Genomic DNA, 19,729 nt, shown 5'->3' on the forward strand with positions numbered 1-19,729 from the left:
CTGAGCCATTATTTACGGATTACCATGATGAGTATGAGGATGTTGTCTCTCAACTGCTTCAGAAGCTAGAGCCCCGGACTGAGCAGATCCAGTCTAAACCTGATAAACCGGCCAACCGGCCAACCGTATACAGCTCTAAAGCTGGCACTATGTTAAGTTAGTAGCGTTAATGCCGCTAAGTGAACTAGTCAATGCTACCCTGATCATAGGAGAGCGCTGGTGGACATACGTTCGGCTCTGCCGTCACCTCCTTCGGATCACTGCATGGCCCTCGAACTTTGACACATTGCGACCCCAGTCCCATCAGTTCCAGTCTTGTTGCAGTGTAATGGTAGAGGTAGAATGCTGCTCTTGCGAGGTATTACCGCCGCATTGTGCTGGGCGGCGTTGGCCTCTCTTGTCACTTCTCATGGACATCATGGCTATCAGCATTTTCATCACGCTCGTGGCTCCTCCGTATCGACCATGCCTACCCCAGAATCTTCCCCTGCACAGGAGGTGCTAGCCTGAGTGAGGCAAAAAAGGCCGTCAAGAAAGCACTTGAGGCACTCTCCGTCGTGAACAAGCTCCGAGTTGAGAACGTCCATTTCAACAAGCATGAATTTAAAGACCCTAACGCGCCAATGCCAAAGGAAGCGCCACCTTTGGACACCATCACTGCGTCAGGAAATGTCACGAAATGATCCAAGTCTGACAGGACTTTTACATATTCCATTCCCGAAAACTTGAGAGAGGCAGCACGCATTGTCGCCGAATCCGCGCCGCCGGCAAACCCCAAAGGAGACCATGAGCACGTGCCCGCAGGTATTCGTCGCAGATACTCCCTTCGCACAAATGACACCAACGTTCCTCCGCAACCACTGAGATATGCCGATGGATTGACGGGCTACGTAGACAGCTGGGAAGATAAAGGCGTCTCCTCTACCAATGACAGCTCAGCAGAGACAACGGAAAACAAGGCCAAGAGAGAAACAAATACATATTGGATGACGACAATTGAACAGCGTGGTCAAAGTCGCTTTGCACCAAAAGGATATCAAGTCTGGCGTAATGTCATGGACTATGGAGCTAAGGGTGATGGTGTCACCGATGACACTTTTGCCATCAACAAAGCCATCTCGGATGGGGGCCGATGCGGAGCTAACTGCGGCTCCAGCACCATCTACCCAGCTGTCGTGTATTTTCCTCCAGGGACGTATTTGGTCAGTAGCTCCATTATACAGTACTACAACACGCAATTACTGGGCGACCCGGTTACAGAGTCGCCTTACTACCAGCCTGTTCCTAAAGCACCCCGCCCATTCTCTACTGGACTGTTCAAGGACGATCCTACCTTTGATGATTGTCCGGCTGACTCAATCACTTGTGCACTCTCTTGGGGTGTGCGCATTATAGATTCAAAGACTGTCTATGTTCTTGGTGCTGGGTTGTATAGCTGGTAATCCGGTTACAGTCAGGACTGCTTAGAGACCAACAATTGCCAGCAGCGTGCTGTCCACATTGAAGAGACCAGAGATGCGTGGGTCTATAATCTTTGCACAAACGCGATTATCGAAATGGTCTCACCAGTCAGCGAGTTGGTAACGCATGCAGCGGACAACCGCAATGGTTTCTTGTCTTCCATCTTAGCCTGGGTGCGAAACTCCTCGGACACGACAGTGGGCGAAAGGTATTTTGAAAGGTTTCGCGTCTACTCGCCTGGAAATAGAAAAATTGAAAAGTTGACTGAGACTTGCCAAACAGCATTGACGCAAACTATTAAGTGCCACAGCAAGCTGCAAGGATGGCAGCAGCCTGAAATGTGTACTTCTCTTGAGTCCAAAGAGCTCACAGATGAGGTCTGTGACTCTGGATGTGGCCGTTCCCTGCAGAGCTACTACAACGGTATTGTTGCTGCCTGCCAGGAGCAAAATTTCACCGTTGCGGCGGGCACGACCTTTCCGGAATACGCAGGGGCACAATATGGACCGGGTACAACAAAACATGTCTTCAGGATCCCACTACAGGCGAATACTGCAATAGTACTTCACACGATCCCCCTGTATCTTCACTAACAGTTTGACTAATCAGTAACTCAGATATCATCGATATCTTCACACCAACGGAAACGTACGAGGAAATGCCAAAAGACGAGCTCTGCTCCCCCTGCTATGTCAACCTCCACCGCACCATTCAATCCTCCCCCTACTCCATTTACCATGTTGCTACGGAGTCCGAGTATCTGCAGGCACGCTTAGAATACATCTACAGTCAATGCCCTGTCGAGTCAGGCTCGACGTCAATCAAAGACCCGCAATACATCCCAGTCGAAGAAGACACTGTCCCCTGCTTCACCGAGGTAACCTACACAACCAAGTCAGGAGATACATGCGACACCATTGCCCGCAGCTTCTCTGAGCCTCTGGAGCTCTGCAAAGTGCCAACTCCGACAAGATCTACAACTGTACCGACCTTCTGCCTGACAAGGAATTCTGCATCCCCATGACTTGCGACACGCTCTATATTCTCCAAGACACGGACACCTGTCAGACCATTGAACTGGACAACGGGATCGGGCTCGATAGCCTGCGAGCGTATAACCCGTGGATCAATTGGCTCTGTGATAATCTTCAATCCACGGCTTGGATGCGTGGTCGCACACTGTGTCTGTCTCCACAGGGCGGATTCTACAACGTCACCGACCCAATCCCTGGCGTAATTGTTGCCCCAGGTGGAAGTACAGCCAGGTGGAAGTACAGGTTATACCACGACCGTCACGCAGCCGCCTGCTAATGCGACGGTGGCCGAGGGAACCACTCTGGCCTTGGGAAATGGTATACTGTTACCACAGTAGGGAACACGTGCGCGGAGGCATGCACGCAGACAGGAATCACGGCAGACCTCTTCCGCGCTGTGAACCCCAGTTTGGCGGGAGGTTCGGCCGAGGACTGCACGGGGTTGCTGAAGGAAGGGCTGACATACTGTGTTGGCCCAGTGTGGGACTGGGACAGGGAGGACAACAACTGAATACTTTGGAAATGGCTGTCTGTAGTATCCTAAGGACCTAATTATGGCGGCGAATGTAGATTGCCAATCAGTTCGTAAAGCCCCATGAATAGAAACTGATCACCATGACACAGAGTAGGATGTTCTGCACAATACAATAGATCTACACTGTGCGGACCTCCGACATTGGCAAATCCACAGTCTGACTCTGTCGTCCCAGTGACTGAAGTACTAATCATATGACGAAATACATGGATCGGCGCTAATCAGTTCATGCGGATTCGGATCACGTCAGATTCCTAAATGGACACCGAATAGTAGCCACTGACCGCAAACCTTTCCTCAGGATAATTCCCTGGCTTCCTCCTGAATCACGGCTAGCTAGCTGGCGTTATACGTCACCAGAGGCCGCAAGTACCTCATTCCATGACAGAACGGTTTCGAGTTTGAAGCTCTGGCTCAATACTACGGAATAGTAGACATGCTTGCTCAGGCAACTGGTTTAGAAGTAAGGGCTGGGTATATGACGATATTTAAAGTACAGTGAGCAAAGCAGATAGGCGTTGTTGAAAACATGAGCGCACCAAGGGTTAGAACGGGAAGCATGAACAACCGCAAGGCCCCTGGCAATCCGGTGCGGGCCGGCCCACCCATTAATTGGACGTAAATCCTGTCTCATTAAGTGTGCAAATTACAGATCCAGTGACTCCAAAAGCACACTTGACGGCCCCACCGAGTCTTTGCAACTCGGCGAGTCAACTGAGCCTTTAAATTCACCCACTAGGCAAAGTAAGCCCCTAGGGACAGGCGGTACCAGATGGCAGTATGCTCCGACATGTCACGTAAGATTCGCCGTCGTCCCTAGCGGTAGTCTCGCCCAGTATTCCCGATGCTTCCTGCTTCTCAGAACTGGGCGCGTCGTATGCTGTCAATTGTTAATGACCGCTGGTATTATACTTCAACGCCGAGCTTACTGTTATTAGCAGAAAAGGATCGGTGGCGTTTTTATCACAGAGGCAAGATGGATATGCTGCAGACAAGAACCGAATCATTGTTGTTACAGACAACCAGAAGGGGTTCTATATGGAAATTCTTGCCTCTGCCGACGGCAAGGGATAGTGGAATCTTAGTCCCTCTCGTGTCTCGTTTGCAGCCGATGGGACACTGCTTCTCAATGTGGAGGAAGGAGGCCGGAGGGTATTGTATCATCTTGGCCGGGCTGATGAGGCCACCGCGGCTGATCTGAAGCGCATCAATCCCTTACACTCACTCTCAAAGTCCGTGGTTAACGCCACGCCGGTGAGTGATAAGTCAACAAGAATCCTGGTTACCTGCGATAGTTTCATCCAGGGGCGACAATACATATTGCAGGACCTGGCGGCCGGAAGCATACGTGAGTTTCCTCTCGTTAACCCACGCTTCGGACTGTCCGAAATCCAAATAGATGAGATCTGGTTCCCCAGTGTCAATGATCGCAATGATTCTCAAACCATCAACTTTCAATCCAGAACATAAATACCCACTCGCGTACTTTATCAACGACAGCCAACACGGCAGCTGGAGCAGTAGCTGGAGCAGTAGCTGGAGCGTTAGCCTGAACCTGGCCCTCTTCGCCGAACACGGCTACGTGGTCGTCGCTCCCAATGTCACGGGAAGCATTGGGTACGGCGAGGACTTCGTAAATGCTACGCGGCATTCCTTCGCTGAGGCGCCCTACCAGGACCTGGAACACGGCTTCGAGTACCTGGAAAAGGAAGTACCCTACGTTGATACAAGCCGCTCTGTTGCACTCGGATGCGGCTATGGCGGGTACATGGTGAACTGGATACAGGGTCAGGATCTCGGCCGCAGATTCCGTGCGCTGGTATCCTACAACGGTATTCTTAATATCATGTCGTACCTCTCAACGGATGTGCAGCATGTTATCTTCCATGAGTTGAGTGGGCCACCCTGGGTGTCAGCGGAGGTGTGGAGGCGCTCAGATCCCGCCCATTATTTGCGTAATTGGCGTACTCCCCATTTAGTCATCTATGATGCCGCGGATATGCAATATCCTGCCTCTGATGCCGTGGGGGCTGTTAAGACGCTACGGCTTAGGGGAGTGGAGTGTGAGTTCTTGGAGTTGGCGACTGATGGGGGTGGTATGAGGAAACCGGGGAGTCTGATACTGTTTTAAACGGACAGTTCTTGACTGGATGCGGCGGTATACAAGTGATAGACACTGTACGTCTGCCAATATGAGAACGAAGCAGTAGCCTGTTTGGAGCTCCTTAGTCCTGCGGCCTGAGGCAAAGATCCTAACACGACCCGCGGTTTACCCATCACGGACCTACGAAAAATTTGTTTTGGGTTGGGTTAGTGCCACTCTCTAAATCCGCGGGCTGGGTACAGGTGTTTGGGTAGCCTGCGGGTTGTCAAGCAGTATAGATATGCTGTATATACCAAGTAATTAGATAAATTAATATTTCTGTACAGCTAGTAAACCTACGTTAGAGATGTTATATGAAATAGGTTCTTTCAAGTAAGCCTGTAGGCCACCTAAAGGCCCCTGCAGGCCAGCGGTGTTGGGTACAGGTCCTGACCCTTGGCCCAACGTAACGCAGTACATTTATTAGTTGCAAGTTCTTTACCAACGGCTCCAACTGCTATAGACCAGACAGTCTGAGCCCAGATAATCTTTTTATGCGTTTGAAGGGACGCAGCATGATATGAACTTGTTAATTTTATATTTTACTATTATAAACCTAATATAAACTTGGGACAGCTTGAAACACATCGCGTCTTGCCATATTTTATATCATCTCATTATAGCTTGCATGAGAGGTTTGCGTGTGATATCAACCACAGTTTTTGACTAGACATTACTGCGCGATATGTGTGTATTGCGTTGGACCCAATAGGTGGAGCACTACCATAAAACGTTTCTAGCCTCCAAACTCGACATAGTACTATTGTGCTTCCAAGGATGTAGTACAGAAATGGACAAAGAGAAAGACTCCATTGGTCTAATATGGCTAGTTTGTATTTATTTATCAGCTACATAGCGACCACTCATTTTAATGAAGAATATAAAAGCAAGCGTGTAACTTTGAGTGTTTACAGCGCAATTTGTATATCCACTTATAAGGCAAGATTGGTATCTCAGGAATCCAACCACAATGAGGTGTGCTGGCACTTTCAACTGTGGTGGCTGATGTTCAAAACTATCCTCGTCGACTCGTGGGGACCGAGTGGCAGCCCTCAAGCGTCATCGTCCGTATCAGTGCCTCCGTCTTCGTCACCGCAGTTACCTCCTTCAGAACGCTCTTTGTCCAGCTTGCGGCGTATTTCCTCCGCACCCTTGATGGCGAAACACATGGCAGTCAATGTTGGGTTAGACGCATTTGACCTGGGCCCCGGAATAACATTGAGGCCACCGAGGTGAAGGTTCTCAATTCCCCAGACCTTGGAGTTCTCATCGCAGACAGAAATTCTCTTCATCTCGTCTTCCGACCTGCAGTCTTTGCGAAGCGCTGCAGTCGTCCCGCATACGTGGAGTGCCAGCCCGGGAGCAAGGAACTGGGGCTCAGAACCGGGAAGATACCCCCCGAGTTCCCCAGCAACCTTTTCCATATCCTGCATCATTTTGTGTGATTCCAGGCGGTCTTTCGTCGAGAGCTTGAAGTCAAATGTTGGTTGCGGCATGCCGTACGCGTCCGTGAGTTTCTTGGAAAATGTGACGCGGTTTCTCCACTGCGTCTCAACTCGACCGAAATAGCGAAGATCAACGATGGTGCGTTTGTCAATGGCCGGGGGTACTGCGCCATACGAAAACGCATCGCGGTGGATCTGCGTATGCCAAGGCGTTTTCTCAGTGAAGGGGAGGGTAACTTGGGGGTCCAGATCGTCGAAGGGGATTCGCAAGGGGTCGTCCTCTTCGTCATATTTTCTTCGGTGTTCCTCACATTCAGGGCCCCAGTTGCTTTTCTGGAGTTCCTCTACCCATTTATCTTTTAGGACAATCTGACAGAAGCACATTGTTTGCTCGGTCAAGTTCCGACCCTGCAAACCAAGTTAGTCGTCAACTCCTTCCTCTAGGGCTCGTCACGATTGCCAGGAAGTGTGTCCCTACCAATGCTGGGATATAGAGGGATGATATTTTTCCTTCAGCATCTTCCGCATCCTCCTCGTCATAGCGGAATCCAGACTTGAACAAGAGCTGTGGAGTAAGAATCGGTCCCCCACACACAATTACATACTTTGCCTTTATTCTTAGCCTGTCTTCGTCTTCTTTTGATGTTTGGGGCTTTGCGAGATTCTTGACAATTGCAGAGTTGACTTTGTTAGTTTTATCGTTGAATTCCAGCTTTTCGCAGTGGTGCTGATCGAGTAAAATCAATTTTTTATCCTGAACGAGTTTTTCGAGTACTGTAGAAGAAGATGACCACTTAATCAGGTTCTTTCCCTCGACTTTTTGCGCGGCAAGCGGAAGGGCTTTTGCGTCGCGGTTCTTGAATTTGTTCCGTAGGATACGCAGGACCAACTGTTGTCGAATTGAATGGTCGAGTACATCAGTCCGAGTACCAATTAGCTCCTCGGCTCTCTTGTACAACCGGTCCCAGGTAGCGTCATCGAAGACGTCTGACCGTTCTAGTTTGTGCTGTCTGGGCGTGGCGCACGTCCAGCTGCAATGTGTCAGTAGAGTGCTAAGCCGCCTCTTGTTAGGGCCTAGGGCACTCACTGAGTGGACATGCCGCCAACATTGCGGGACACACCATTAGCGTCCAAGTTGTGGTAGATATTCTGCTCCTGGTTCTGCCCATTAAAGTTTTGTTTTTCACTTGCCATGATCAGCTCGCGGTACACTTGTCTAATGTTTGTAAGTGGATCTCACCGTGGAGACCAAGAGACGGGAGGCAACTTGAGGTTCGGATCCACACGTGTTGGGACAGACGTTGCAAATAGGCTCCCCTAAAACCGGTCGGTCAGGTACTGCAATATCGACTATCATGTGGAGAAACTTCTTTACCTGGATAACACTTGACGTCGTGAGTCTCAGAATCTTCCCGTATAAGAAGTATATTGGACACTTACTTCACAAAAGAATCAATGTGTTTCTGGTATACCACGGCATTCTTCTTATGTTCACCAGGCACTTTAGATTCCCTAGCCCAAGGGAGGTATGCAAGTCAGCTATCCGTGTATTGGATCAACAAAATTCCTTGAGGGACTCCATACTGCGCCCCGGTTTCCACCATAATGACCTTCGGAGTTTTTCTTTCCGGCAAAGCACCGGAGGCGGGGTTGAGAATCTCCCTTGCGTAAGTTGCCCCGACTGGGCCCGAGCCGATAACTGTGGAGATATTCAGTTTGATACCGCAGATTCTGGGAGTCGTAGTGGATCCCTTACTTAGGACATCGCATTCTTCTTCCCCAGGCAGATTTCTGTACTTAGGGTTTTCCCTGATTGCGGTCATCCTGCTGTATTGCATCTTGTGATTAGCTTGACAAAGCTTGATTGGATCTTTCTATTCTTCTGCTTCTGCCAGTAGATGATACCGAAGAAGGCGATGGCCTCATTATATGGCATGGGTTGCTGTCATGGTGCTTAGATTAGTAGTAATCAATGATGTGAATACAATGTCGTATCCCTTGGAGGTAGATGACGCGAACAGAGATGCAGTGAGCATCATTGACATTGTATTTTATTAATTTCCGTTTGCGAAGCTTTCGCGGAGATGATGAATCACTCAAAATTGGGACATATCGTTGTAATTAGACCTGGGCAGAACCCATGGGCCGGCCCAAATGGGTCAATACATTTAGGCCCATGGGCCGAAAAATCGATTTTCTGCCCATTCGTGGGCCGGCCCATTCGACCCATTCGACCCATTTTAGGGCAAAATTTAGTGGGTATGTGGCTTTCATAATTTACGCAATTTACGCGAACTCTTGGCTGTAATGCATTCGTAACAATAATAAGTATAATATAGTTGAAAAAGGGCATTTTAATATTACTGCAGAAACAAACTATATCTCATATCCATCTAATAACTTTGAATGCTTTCGAACTCTTCCTGAAACCCGCTGTGTGTTTTGCGCAGGCAAATCAGGCTCCTCTTCCCACATAGGCTCCACCTCAGGCTCGTTCTCAGGCTCTTCCACTGGCTCAATACTCCTTCGCCTCTTCGAATGATACTGCGAAGGGCCCTCCTCATTGTCACTAATCTCTATAATATCCTCTTGAATATGCTCATCCATCTCTTCTTGTTGGAGTTCTCTCTCAGACTCACTTGCGTACTCTCGAATGAAAGCAAGCTGCTCTTCTTCTAGATCGAACTGAATGCCACACATAAGAAGTATTAGATCCTGGATAGTACTTGATTGTAGTGAGCCATGGCAATAGTGGCAGAGATCACGCGCAGAGTTAAAGAGACGCTCTACACCTGCGCCTGTGGCTGGGACAGAAAGGGTATCTCGAGCAAGAGCTGCGAGCACTGGAAATCTGTTCAAAGTCAGCCTATATACCCGCTCGCTGGCCCATTCCATCCCAGAAAGTAGACTGATGCTCAGAGTGCCCGCTCTGTGTGTCTGAATCCACCAATCAACAAATTGCTCTTTATTCATATCTTCGCATATAATATTAGGTTTGCGCTGGATCTGTAGAGCTGTTAAGAGATAGAGGAACAGAGATAGGCGGAGAAAGGGGAGTTATTTGGCTTGTGGGGTGCTCGGGCGCGAAACTTTTAGATAAAAGATAGGACGAATCATCAAACTCGCCACTGTCTGAAAGGGATACTGAGTAGATATCTGATAGTTGAGACATAATAAGAGTAAATAAGAGAGCTTAATGATCCTAAATAAAAGAAAGATTGTAGTTACTATAAGAGAGGAGAGAGTAAACCTATATTTTAGTTAAACTGCAGTCTTTAGATAGCCTTAAATGCAGAATACTAGATAAGTCTGCATGGGCAACCCAAGATAACGCGTCTGATATTGTTTGCAATGATTGGCTAATTAATCTCTTAGCCCGTATCTGATGATCTCTTATTAGTTAGTCTGATGGGCCGGCCCATGGGCCGACCCACTGTCCGTCGGAATTCTAGCAAAGGCGTCCCCCCCCCTTTTTATCGAATCTATAACTTTTTTTCTTGCTCTTCTGCGTGCACTCTGAAAAGAATACCCTCCTTCCCGTGCCTAGATTATAGAATAAACAGCTTTTATTGATAAATTAGACTATTCTTTATGGTAAAAACTGAAAACCTACACAAAATAAATGATACCCATTGAAATGTCAAAAACTAATACTTAAAGCAGAAGGATATATTCGATCATTAACATGTAGGTAGTTATATACTTCTGTGTTAGGGAAGAGTAAGCAAGTTGTAATATATTCTGTAATTTGCCATAGCTAAGGGCGAAGAATTGAGACGGCTATAAAATACGCTAGTAACTTTGGATATTTTGCATATTAATTATGCATATTTGGGAGCTAAATGGGCCAAATCGTGGGCCGACCGACCCATTCATGGGCTGACCCAAATTCGCCGGCCCATGCCCAGGTCTAGTTGTAATGCTGTGGAGCCAAGTTGTATTCTATTGTGCCAGAGTTGGATTACCCCAGGATTTCAATGTAAATAACAACCTTTAGCCACATTATGTCTTCCTCAACAGCAAACCTAGTACAAGTTGTGATGTCAATTGCTTACTGTAATGACTTAGGCTGATTGTCGAGGGTAATCTCTAATAAGAGCGGCTAATTCACCGGGCTAATCACATAATGCAACATCAAAGAATAAAACCCAAAGAAACTAAATATGCGATCCCATGTGTCATTAATTATGGAGCTACCTGTGCATCCTTATTGGCCCTTGCAATAATGTGTGGTATACCGAGACAGGGAGGACGGCCTGGATCCTACCTGCTTGTACTACATGACACCGGCCGGAAGAGTTACGCAAACGATAGGTAGCCCAATGAAACATTTTAATGCCTACAGTCTCCGCGGAGCTACTGCTTGCGTCAAATATACGCACTGGCTGCGACGGCGCTATACTCAAACTACCTTGTCCCTGGCTGTCCTTTACAGCTGCAACATGACAGTATCTGAACACCAGCTTTGCTCAACGTAAGAAATCTCGGGAGCTATAGTCCCATACGTCACGTTTGGCATATCTGGAATAGTGGCTCGAGTAGAATACAGGGCTAGAACGTATGGCAGACATGTTAAAATGGCAGGGAAGATAGAGGAAAAGGCAATCCAAAATTTAGGGTATTTCTGTACTGCCCAAGCTCATATACACAACCATTCTATCATTGCATACTGGATCCTGACCAGGAGAAGTGATTGTCATGTCCAAAGTTCGCGCACCTAAATTTGTGTCGGAGGTGATTCATAAGCGAGCAGATGGCTATTGGATTGATAAGTTCTATTATCATAAAGACGATAAAGCCCCTGGATTGATTGTGTATGCCCGTGACCGTCCAATTCCGTTCTCCTGGATAGGTTACAAGTCAGTATCTGACAATCAACATTGGTGTTTAGGTCCGGCCTGGAAGGGAAAATCGAATATCTTGAAAACCCTAAAAGGACTTGTCCGTGTCCCAGTGGAGCTGAATCCAATTGGATTGATCTGGACGAAGAGGCAGAGTGTGAGAATGAGTTTTCGTCCTCAGAGGCTGAGGCAGGGGGTAAGAGTGAGCTGTTTGAACTTACCCAGAGTCAAACTGGTCCATCCATGGAATGGACTCCCTACGAAATCTGCCAACTCGACACACCTGTCCCCACGGCCTCTCTGGACATTACTGGCAATGGCTTCAATGACTTGATCGTAGGCTATAACTTTGGCCCTACCATGATCAACTCCTATCCTGATGGTGGTGATATTATATGGCTGGAGAACCCGGGTAACAACCCCAACGGGGAGTGGAAGCAACATTTTATTGGAAGATGGCCAACGGTCCACCGCCTCGCAGTCGGCTACTTTACCCAAAGAACGTTCCCTGAGGTCATTGCCGCGCCAGTAGTACACGGGCCATACGATAAGGCAAGATCCTAGTGGCATAAAAATACGCACGGGTTGCTAACTTCCTACAGAGCACCCCTATCCCCTTGATTATCTTCCAGAAGCCGGATTGGAAGATAGTTAAAGAAGTGTATGCTCCTGGCGAGACCTTACCCATAGAAACAGTGCCCAAAATTAACGTCTTCTTATTCGTGCAGAAAGGAGTGGAGGAAAGACATCGTGGATGATGGTCATTTCCGGGTAGTCCACGAGATCTACACAAAAAGGTAACATGCCAGGCCCGGTCGTATTATATCCTATGGGTAACAGCATACTAGCTTGGATGGCCCGCATGGCCTTGACTCATTGCTCGTCGCATCGATGGACGGTGTCGCCCGCCTGTACTACGAGGATGGCCATTGGAAGCGAGAGTTTATCGGCCAGGGGGAAATGAAGACCCGCTGGCAGAGAGAAAATACCTTCTTTCCTGCAGCTGGTGACCTATGGGGCGCTGGCACTGCAGACGCAGGGAGAATGGGGAGCAACCCGTTTGCCTACGTTGCTGTCAGCGAGCCATTCCATGGCCCATACGTCAGTCTGTATACCAAAAACGGCCGCGGGCAGCCGGGAAACCCATGGAAGCGCCATATCTTGGACGTTTATGGAACGCCTACCCAGAAGCGTTGCTGGGGAGACGGACCTGTCCATAATATTGTTTGTGCAGATATTGATGGTAAGCTAGGGCTTCAGCCTCACACTCGTGAAAGCGATCCGAAGCACTAAGCCTCATCGTCTATCCAGGTGACGGCAATGACGAGTTTCTGGTCTCTATGTTTGGACCGGTGGATCGTGATTCTAATGGCGACACTCCCGTGAGTATTTATCTGGTTGCTCCTCTCTTCCCTGTAACCCCGGCTGATAACCTGAAATTGTAGGACGAGGATGTGACGGGGGTATCTCCAAATAAGGTGAGTACGCGAGCACAGGAGCCCTGCCAAAACCATGATGGACAGTATTGCTGAGTGTTCTCTCCTAGGGAATCTGGTGCTATAAGATACTTGATCTTGATAAAGGCCTTGTTTCTAAATGGCACCTGCCACCTGGAACGTCATCGGCTCGATGTGTTGTCGGTGACTTCTATGGAAACGGAAGGGCCGATTTAGCCACGCTAAGCTACCATGTAAAGAAGTACTACAGAGAAAAGGACCCAGTTGTCACTCTATACCAAAACCAACTCAGCTTCCCATCCGTCTCTCCACAGATCAATGGAACGATTTGGGGAGGGGAAGGGATGGTTTACCTGCCTCAGCCCGACACTCTCAAGCATCACCTCAAGAAAGAACTGATGGTCGTTGCAAATTACTTAATCAGTGTTGAGGTTTTCCCTCCTAAGCACAAAGTGCACCTCAAGAAACAAGACGGCGTTAAGGTGATATTCGGATCTTTGAGTGATGGACCCAATGTAATCCGTCGGCCTCTTGGAGGGCCGCCGTTCCCAGCAAAGGAGTCGCTGAAGCCGCGTGATATATGTGACACTGTGCTGAGGGCGAATGAACGGTTGGGGGCCATCTTCCTTCGGTTAAAAGAACAGAATACCCTCGGCCCATGGGAGAAAGCAAGGGATGTACCAGTTAAGACCATTTTCGATCTTTCGAACCAGGGTATTGACTTCCCTGAGCTCAAGTTCATCAAGGTCGAAAAGCTATGGTGGGGCGGTGGCTTCAAGGATTATGACTTCTACAACATGAGCGGGTTTCATTTCCGCTTGCAGGATAATAAGCAAAACCTCTGCCATATGCAGTTCTGGACAGCAGGTAAGGAGATCCACGGCCGGCTTTTTCTAATAACGGCACGCTGACAATACAAACACCAGGACCGAATGTGAATGCCGAATACCATGATCATCATGATAACGCCTTCAAAGAGCTCCATACCTGTCTCTCCCAGGGAACCCCCGGCGACGATGAAACAAAGCTTGGTGGAATGTGGGCACCAGAACCCTCAACCTGTGACTCCATCATCCCATCCGTGGAGACCTTGTCGCTTGGGAATGAAGCATTCCCGTCTCCACCGAAAGGTGTGAAGCATTGTGGCTTAAAACCGTTAGAAGAGCATGGCCGAATATGGCATGAGGATGCTACCGGAAACGCCGTCTACCGAAAGAACAACACGGTCTCTTACCCCCGCCACCAGTGGGCAGCTGGCGACGGAGGCGAGAACAAATGCATCGATGTATGGATGGCTCTGGAATTCGATGCGTGGCTGGATTTCGATCTGTAATCTTTGGGTTTATCATCTGAACGCTCCTCCCTTCACTCAGGGGCTCGATAAATAAATATATTGGGCATCAAAAGTATTGTATTACATATTTGCGCTTCCGATATGGCAGAGGTACCGGTTGATTTCTTGGTCAATGGTGGCAACAAGTATTATATATCATGAATATATCTTTCTTGATCGTTATCCCCTTAGCAGGCTTAGCGGAAGGAGTCAAGAAGTTTCATAAACTGACACTATTGTAGGTGTCTAAAGTGGTCAGGAAGCTGATATCGCGCAGGGTTGGTCAGCAAGGAGCAACATATGCTGATCAAAAAGCACGCCGATCCCCAGACCTTTGTTAACCATGACCATCCTTTACAGCTCGACACCAATACGATCCGTCATCTACGGCCTCAACCCAACCATGGAATTGATGTGGGCCATCACGCGGCGGCCACAGTATCTGACCAACAGCAAAGAGCCCAGGTGGAGGAACATTCCAATATGGAAGAAGTTTGTCGCAAGTTGGACGATGCTTGTCCGCTTTACAAGGAGGATCAGCACTTAAGCTTACTGAGTCCGGAATAACTATTAAGGCCCTTACAGCTGCAAATATGAGACAACTTTGACGAAGGGCAAGTATTCCTGGACATCAGGGCGCATTGCTCTAGTACAGCAGTAAGAAAAAGCAGCGATGGCGAGGAGTCGTCTTTGCAGGGTGACAGTATCCTCTCCAGCTGCTTCTCCAGCGAGTTCTCACGTACTCGTAGTCCCATTCTGTGGAAGATAAATGTCAAAAGGCGCGATAATACTGTGGACGTTGTTGTGCAGTATTGAGGTATTTTAGAAGATGGCCCACTTCATGGCCGCCGTAAATAAATCACCGTAAAATCCATCCTGTCAACAGGCTCCGGTCCTGACTCCGACAGATCACCCGACAATAGAGACAGCATTAACGAGAACAAGGAGGCTATGCTCTCTCCACTGATGATACCCCCGTTCAACACAGAATGATCACACTTTCAATGCTTCGCAAATGAGAAATTTCCCAATAAGGCTCGTTGTAAAATGTTCTATGATGCTGGGCAGTTTACCGGCAAGTATCGAAATTAACATTTGTTCAATATACCAAATGATTACTGTCTCTAGGACTGCAGCGCTAGATGGAGAGCCATGGTGTATTCTATAGTTTTGCCAACGACGTGGCAATTCATCCTGAAAGCTCTATGGCGACTCCCCTGCCGAGGGAGGCCCGAGGCTGGCGATACGTGATGATCAGACTGATGCAGAGCATCACCTGCCAAAGCCGGGATGCCGCTGAGAATTGGGTAGGGTGCAGCCCATGGCGAAGGTCAGATCTTTGTTCGAACAGGCAGCCCTAAGATTTATCGGCTTGATGGTATACGAGGGACACTCTGTCATGACGTTGGTATATAGCAGATTTCCATTGCAGTTCGTCACATAATCAAAGCCGGAAGCGTGCGGATAAGGCTAGATGTCCACCGTCCGAGTTCCTTCTGTGACCAAATTGCCGGTAATGACTGTATAGCTGCAGCAACGTTCTGAAAGCCTGTCTTACGGAACACCCCCTCCATGCGGCTGGTGAAGAACTGCCGGTGATCGGGGGTCGTGCTATCTGCAGCTCCGATGAAGCACACCCAGACAAGGGCGTGAGACCCCTGCTCGTCCGGATGGATGCAGGATACAAGCTGTTTTAGCGCCTCGAGGTGCATCCATTGATCCTCGTTGTTAGTTGCCCGGCCAATGTATATTTGAGATGCTTTGATGAAGGATTCTCGTATAAATCCAAGAGACTGCGTATATGTTGATTCCGGAGGGAGGTCGTAGTATGTCCAGTCGAGAAAGACATTCAGTGGGCGACGGAGCATATCCAATCCCTGGTTTTCACCCAAGAACGGCTGTCCAAGAAATTCGAACCTGGGTGGATTAGGACTATTTCCTGGATAGGGTCAGAAGTACAAGACCACCTACATGTGCGTTTGCTGTGTTAGGAATTGGTTGATAGGACTCATTGCCATATCCGATGTATTCCCTGCCATGCAGAACAACATCTGCAGCAAATGTGTGTACTCGGGACTGGCAGTGATTGTCTCGCCGACTAACAATACAATCAAGGTGGCCCATGTGAAGGCACTAAACAGACGTTCAGTTGGCTCTTGGAAGGCGTCGCGTCGGAGCCGCGATATGATGGCCGCACGACTGGACTCTGCGATTCGCCTGAAGCTGGCCTGTCGGAGGGCTAGATGCTGTGCCGCTACTGCGCACACGGATTGCTGTAATAGTTCGTCGTGACAGGCTAACGGTAGGAGAATCTCGCGATAACCATTCGAGATCTTGTCCAGGACGACCATGTTGGGAGCAACTTCATCGGCAACTAGAACATATCAGCCATTTGCCTGAGCTTCGGATAAAAATTGACCTCACAGTGAGAAAGAAACATCCGAGTTTGAGAGTTCAGGAGAGGAATCCAAGGCGCTATGGTGCTCGAGATAGAAGCCTGAGCAGCTTCGTCATTACAGCTGACTTTCTTGACATAGTCGGGCCCTATGTCGGGAACTCCCCAAAGCGCATCGAACGTGGAAGCCGCTAGTGAGATATCAGATGCAAGGCTTGGGATGCTATCGCATTCGCCAGAATGGCGTTCGTCTGCCACAATGTGGCCCTTCTGGGAATATTCCAAATTTCGCTCGGCCGTCGTCCCTATAGCGCATATAGATCGTTTCCGTCCTGTCCTTTTTGACGGCTGATCTGATTTCCAGCGAATATTGAAAGGCACTTGCTTCCCGGTGCAATCGCGCTGTGGCTTTTGGAGTTGGTCTGGTAGCGTCACGGGGACTGGATCTCCCTGCGATAATCCCCGTATCGAGCTGCCCGAGTAGAATCGAAACCTCCCGAGTCCTGAGCATTCGATTCCCTTTTTCTGGCATTTGCGACATATGGGCTCGCCCCTGTCGCAAACGATGCGTCGTTTGGTGCATTGGAAGCAACCTGTCGCATGACCAATCAGAGGCGGGCGACACGACGGCTTTCAAGAGCGACTTACCTCGAATAGGTTGGCTAGCAGTGGTCATTGGGAGTATCCTACTACGCAGGAACCTAAGCTATGTGAGAGTAATACCCGTTATGCTATCACGTCCAGGTGGCTGTGGAGTGTTGAGAGAAGTCGCCCCCGCAAAAGCCAATTATTCAGCACTAGCCAGTTTGGCCGCATGTGAGTGGTCAATGACCCTCGGTCCGATACCAGGCCTTCCTATCTGGAATGACAATCAGCACGTATTAGATAATACTGGCTTTCTTCCCAATTTCCCGTTGGGTCATCATATAGACTGACTATCGTGATATCGGGAAAATACACCACCAAAGAGCGTCATGACTAATCAAGATTAGTCTTAGACAGGCATAAATTTACAAGTCAACACGTGATTAGGCAGGCGATCATATTGTGAGATTTTATCGGAATCTAGAGTGTATCTACAGACGTCCGCGTACCGCATGCTGTTGCCGCAGCTCCTCCACAACCGTCATCGCTGCTCTTGTGCCCTCTTCAATCGCACCGTCAATAAAGCTCCGCCATCCAAGCGCCCAGTCCGAGTTGGCAAACACCACATTTCCATGACGAGATCGAAGTGCCTCCAACGAGGTCGAGAGCATCTGTGGAGGGGAAAAGAACCATGCCCCCTTCGCAAACTCGTCCTTGGACCAGTTGTGGAAAACCAACCTCTTGATATTCATATTGCCGGGCGAGAGGTTCTCCACAGCTGTCTTGGTTTGGTTGATATCCTCTTCCGGCTGGATGTGGTTGTGAGAACCACCAAAGCAAACAATATGCGTGTGCCCTGCTGGTGTAGTTCCGTCACCGATAGCGTAGCAGAGCTTGTTGAAGGGGTACGAGATACCCGTCCAGGACCTCATGTCGCGGCTCACAATCTCCGCGTGGACTTTGACGCACTGGTTGACATGGCCGGTATTTACTGCGGCCGTGCGCTGCGTACTAAGTGGCGGAGAGATGGTGACTGTGTTTAGCACGTTGAGAGGTATAGTTGAGATAAGACGGGCCCCAGCATAGCGATGGCCTTCACGAGTCGTGACCACCACTTTAGCGCCCTGGTCGTCAATCGACTGTATCGGGCTGTTGAAGGCGTATGACAGGTTCCCCGTCGAGAGCGCCTCTCTGAAGAATCGAATGGCAAAGCTGGACTGACCCCGCTTGAACTTATACGAAATTAAGGCGTCCAGACACCCTCGGTATGAGTAGCCGCACAGAGCCCACCAGTGCAGGAACTCGAAGAAACTGGTTGTCGCCATAGTGCCGCCGCTACAGAGAAGCACAAAGCTCTCCAGAGCGGCGCGTTCACGAGGTGACACGGTATCGGCAATCTGACTCAAACGATCCTGTGCCGACATTTGGTCGTATTGCCGAGCCTGAGGGACGTAAAATGAATCATGAGGGAAAGGAACGGCCCGGCGGCCAAGATCCCCATCGACGTCCACGAACTTGTGTAGTGCTGCGGCCAGCAATTCGTCCTGGGGATCTTGTTAGCGTCAATCAAGCTGCTCATACGCACAAGCATACCCACCTCTTCCTTGTGGCTCATAATGGCCGGTCCCTGGTTGGTCCGCAGTTCAAAATGGTTGACTCCGCGAGAAAAGTCGAATGAACACTCCAATTCATTTCGCATCTGGTATCGTGAAATCTCGCGCCAGACATGAGGCTGTCCCCAGTGGACCCAGGTGCCGCCCATTTCGAATGGATATCCTCCGATATCAGACGACCATGACCGGCCGCCAATGCGGTCACGCGCTTCGAGAAGCAGTACCTTGAGGCCTGGGATATATTAGCCTTCTGCTCTCATCTACCTTGAATCTGCACTCACCTGCGAGACACGCATCGCGGGCCGCCGTGAGTCCCGCATACCCTGCTCCCACAACAACGACATCAAACTGGCGGGAGTCTGGAGAAATTTTTGTTGGTGGCGAGATGACACTTATCGAAGGCACGCCCTGGACCAGGCCAGTCTCTGCTGTCCATTGATAACCGTCACGACTAGTCATGGCGAGGGGGTGGTATACACTCAGATCGAGAAAGATGTTTGTTTAATCCACCCTACCGGAACGCTGGGATTCCATAATTATATATGTCTACTCGACTTCTACAATGCTGTAAAGCGATATTCCTTTACGCACCGACGTAAAGGCTGCAAGAGGCGGCGCGGAGGGTACGAGGGGCCCACTTGCTAGATCAAGCAAGAAAAGAGAGAACTTCCTGGTGATAAGCGATCAACGGTATTCCCAATGCTGCGTGCCCGAAGACAAATATCGCGCTGTGGATCCTCGAGCTGGCATGGAGCTGTGTGGGGTTCAAATTACCCGATCAGGAGAAAATGGTGAGAAATTCCAGACGCGACAATGTGAGTCTCTAACATGTCTGTTTTTTATGGTTATTGTTATCTGCGTCGATACATCATTAGAAGAATAATAAT

General features: G+C 49.1%; 6 protein-coding genes across 6 annotated transcripts; 3 read left to right on the top strand and 3 right to left on the bottom strand.

The window, feature by feature from the left end:
* Window positions 1-1,055: 1,055 nt before the first annotated feature.
* BDW70DRAFT_164179 (pectate lyase superfamily protein-domain-containing protein) lies at window positions 1,056-2,772 on the top strand (the record flags this gene model as incomplete). Its single annotated transcript, XM_073741429.1, has 4 exons — window positions 1,056-1,429; window positions 1,514-1,971; window positions 2,079-2,355; window positions 2,418-2,772. The coding sequence occupies 4 exons, from the start codon at window positions 1,056-1,058 to the stop codon at window positions 2,770-2,772; spliced, it is 1,464 nt and encodes a 487-aa protein (XP_073591558.1).
* A 1,461-nt stretch (window positions 2,773-4,233) lies between these two features.
* Window positions 4,234-5,256, top strand: BDW70DRAFT_144405 (alpha/beta hydrolase family protein). Its single transcript, XM_073738245.1, has one exon. It carries the CDS (start codon window positions 4,430-4,432, stop codon window positions 5,159-5,161), a length of 732 nt encoding a protein of 243 aa, XP_073591559.1. The 5' UTR covers window positions 4,234-4,429; the 3' UTR covers window positions 5,162-5,256.
* Window positions 5,257-6,225: 969 nt separating this feature from the next.
* Window positions 6,226-8,441, bottom strand: BDW70DRAFT_164181 (pyranose 2-oxidase; the record flags this gene model as incomplete). The annotated part of the gene is made up of 6 exons (XM_073741430.1): window positions 6,226-7,026; window positions 7,097-7,649; window positions 7,706-7,834; window positions 7,905-8,003; window positions 8,059-8,130; window positions 8,203-8,441. The coding sequence occupies 6 exons, from the start codon at window positions 8,439-8,441 to the stop codon at window positions 6,226-6,228; spliced, it is 1,893 nt and encodes a 630-aa protein (XP_073591560.1).
* Window positions 8,442-13,234: 4,793 nt separating this feature from the next.
* BDW70DRAFT_172121 (uncharacterized protein) lies at window positions 13,235-14,249 on the top strand (the record flags this gene model as incomplete). Its single annotated transcript, XM_073743416.1, has 2 exons — window positions 13,235-13,783; window positions 13,843-14,249. The coding sequence occupies exons 1-2, from the start codon at window positions 13,261-13,263 to the stop codon at window positions 14,247-14,249; spliced, it is 930 nt and encodes a 309-aa protein (XP_073591561.1). The 5' UTR covers window positions 13,235-13,260.
* A 1,092-nt stretch (window positions 14,250-15,341) lies between these two features.
* Window positions 15,342-17,426, bottom strand: BDW70DRAFT_172125 (Zn(II)2Cys6 transcription factor). The gene is made up of 4 exons (XM_073743417.1): window positions 17,293-17,426; window positions 16,674-17,237; window positions 16,221-16,623; window positions 15,342-16,166 (listed from the first exon to the last, which is right to left on the bottom strand). The coding sequence occupies exons 1-4, from the start codon at window positions 17,318-17,320 to the stop codon at window positions 15,686-15,688; spliced, it is 1,476 nt and encodes a 491-aa protein (XP_073591562.1). The 5' UTR covers window positions 17,321-17,426; the 3' UTR covers window positions 15,342-15,685.
* Window positions 17,427-17,720: 294 nt separating this feature from the next.
* BDW70DRAFT_172127 (flavin monoamine oxidase family protein) lies at window positions 17,721-19,301 on the bottom strand (the record flags this gene model as incomplete). The annotated part of the gene is made up of 3 exons (XM_073743418.1): window positions 17,721-18,773; window positions 18,827-19,074; window positions 19,124-19,301. 3 exons carry the CDS (start codon window positions 19,299-19,301, stop codon window positions 17,721-17,723), a joined length of 1,479 nt encoding a protein of 492 aa, XP_073591563.1.
* Window positions 19,302-19,729: the final 428 nt, after the last annotated feature.

This window comes from Aspergillus foveolatus (assembly GCF_047715535.1).
Source record: "Aspergillus foveolatus strain CBS 279.81 unplaced genomic scaffold BDW70scaffold_95, whole genome shotgun sequence".
NCBI classification, from domain to species: Eukaryota; Fungi; Ascomycota; class Eurotiomycetes; order Eurotiales; family Aspergillaceae; genus Aspergillus; species Aspergillus foveolatus.